The 2,147-nt window shown below is 43.5% G+C and overlaps 1 protein-coding gene across 1 annotated transcript; it reads left to right on the top strand.

Moving 5' to 3' along the window:
* Positions 1-1,556: 1,556 nt before the first annotated feature.
* PPTG_24677 (hypothetical protein) lies at positions 1,557-1,777 on the top strand (the record flags this gene model as incomplete). Its single annotated transcript, XM_008918198.1, has 2 exons — positions 1,557-1,656; positions 1,731-1,777. The coding sequence occupies 2 exons, from the start codon at positions 1,557-1,559 to the stop codon at positions 1,775-1,777; spliced, it is 147 nt and encodes a 48-aa protein (XP_008916446.1).
* Positions 1,778-2,147: the final 370 nt, after the last annotated feature.

Here is a 2,147-nt window from a genome sequence, read left to right as displayed (position 1 = left end):
CTGCCAGGTATTATACAATAAGACGGCAACACTCGCCATTTTGTTTGCTGCTTTTTTCGCCCACCCATTGCAATTGCGTTTGGCACGCGAACGTGCAGAACGTACGGTGACTAAGCTTTCTTACACATGTACAACAAGTACCCAGCGCGATGACTACCGAGGGGATCGTCTGAATCAGTACAAATTGTACTGTACAAGTTTAGACAGGATCTGGACTTAGAAGTTTAGCAGAGCCGTTGGATGGCATGCAGACGAAAAACCCCATCAAACAAATTTTTAATGGTTTTTTTCGTCTGATAAGCGCAGACGAAAAAAAAATAAAAATTTGAAGGGTGTTAATAGCGAGAAGGACGTGTGTTTTTTGGCGTGTTCAAAAAACACTCGTCGATACGCATGCTGATTGGCCGGGATGCCATTCAGACGAAATAAAACTGTTAAATCTTAATGGTTCTTTTTGTCTGAATGCCATCCATTTTACATCTTTGTTTATCGGCCAATCAGATCTCTCAAAATATTTTCTCTTTCAATTTTTTTCTGAAAACGTCATAAAGCACTTTTCATGAAAAAAGTTATTTCCTTGACTGCTCATAGCTTGTGGCCCACCATAATAAAAAAAGATCAAAAGTGGGCCGAAACCAATGCGCACTTTTTCTATACAAAGTACTTTTTGAATAAAAAGTACTTTCACTTCAACGTATTTTCCTAAATTAATGAAATTGATGTCAAACGTCGTGAAAACGTTAGCATCTGCTTCCGGCAGTGTAGAGTGTTGAGAAGAAGGACACGTGGGATAAGGTTTGAAACGAAAAGAAAAAGGAAAATTGAGATTGGTATTAGTGGGAACGATAAGGTCCTATTGTTTGTATCTGGTAGTCTAATACACAGTAAATAACCGCCGCAACCAGTCATTTTGATATAAGATATAAGAGTCACAAGTACAATGTTCTCCCAGTATTAATTTCCAGAGAGAACACAATAAAGAGCATGACGAGCCCTAACCTTAACAGCCTCCCTGGGTCGTCATCAGGGAATGTTATTGGATGAAACGATTGTTTAATCCTGATTGGTTAGATAGACCCTCTTGAAACTGTTCAGTCAGTTTACAAAAATGGCTACACAGAAATCTGTTTTCGGTTTCTGAGGCTTCCAGAGCAGCTATGAGCAATCTGAGGTCAGTTTTGAGCTCTCCTCGTTGAGAGGGTTTTGGTCAGGTCCACCACTTTTGCCCTTCGAACTTTATATCATGCTCGAATTAGTTTTAGAAGGTTCTTATGTTGAAGACGTTCTGAATTGGTATCAGATTAAGCTCGACAAGACTGTCGAAGACGTGTGTGGTATAGCATGCGACACAGTCGCCTTTCAGCGCGTCTGTAGGTGGTCTCATTCTCTCGTTTTTCGTCTCCTTGCCAAGTCCTGTCGTGTCTTTTTGCCAAGTCCTCCCGTCTCCATTGCCAAGTCTCAGTAGTCTGTAGTCTGACCGGTGGTATATTGGTCCGGAGCTCTGTAATAATACGCCAGCCCCAGACAATATGCTTCGGTCGGCTCAGGTTATGCCAATGACTTGTGGCATTGTCGCGGCAGCATTAGACAAGCAGTTACCAGCCCTAGGAATGCTCGTGAGATCTGCTCAGCCTACGGTGTCGCCGGTGGAGAAACGTGCGTGCATCGACCAATCTTTAGAACACGTCATTCAATTGCAGCAACTAGAAGACACGCAGTCAGACCAACAGCCTCTACAGACTCACGTGAAGCCAAGGAGGAGCTCTCGCGAGATTAACTAAGATCAATACACCGGCTTTTTCAGCAAGATCGAGTCGACCATCACGTCGCAAGAAAAATTGTAAAGCTCTCCAATCTGCACCGACATGGAGAGTGGCATACATCAAGGATAGGGTCACTACAGTTAGAGGCGAGAAACTCTATCGAGTACTGTGGCGGACAAAAAAAATACGGTCGTCTACCCCGGACGTGGGAGCCGCACAAGATGCTGTCAGAGGACGGTTTTTTGGAGATATGCTGGCCGAATGGCGTTAGAGCACCCTAACGTTACGACAGTACGACAGCCTTAAAGCACCTTTATTGCAATGAAGCACCATTGACACTGAACGCGCGCCCTTAATAATGAGAATAAAATACCACAAAACCTG

This window comes from Phytophthora parasitica (assembly GCF_000247585.1).
Source record: "Phytophthora parasitica INRA-310 unplaced genomic scaffold supercont2.155, whole genome shotgun sequence".
Classification (NCBI taxonomy): domain Eukaryota; phylum Oomycota; class Peronosporomycetes; order Peronosporales; family Peronosporaceae; genus Phytophthora; species Phytophthora nicotianae.
The sequence above is the reverse complement of the archived record's forward strand: the minus strand, read 5'-3'. Positions and strand labels throughout refer to the sequence as shown.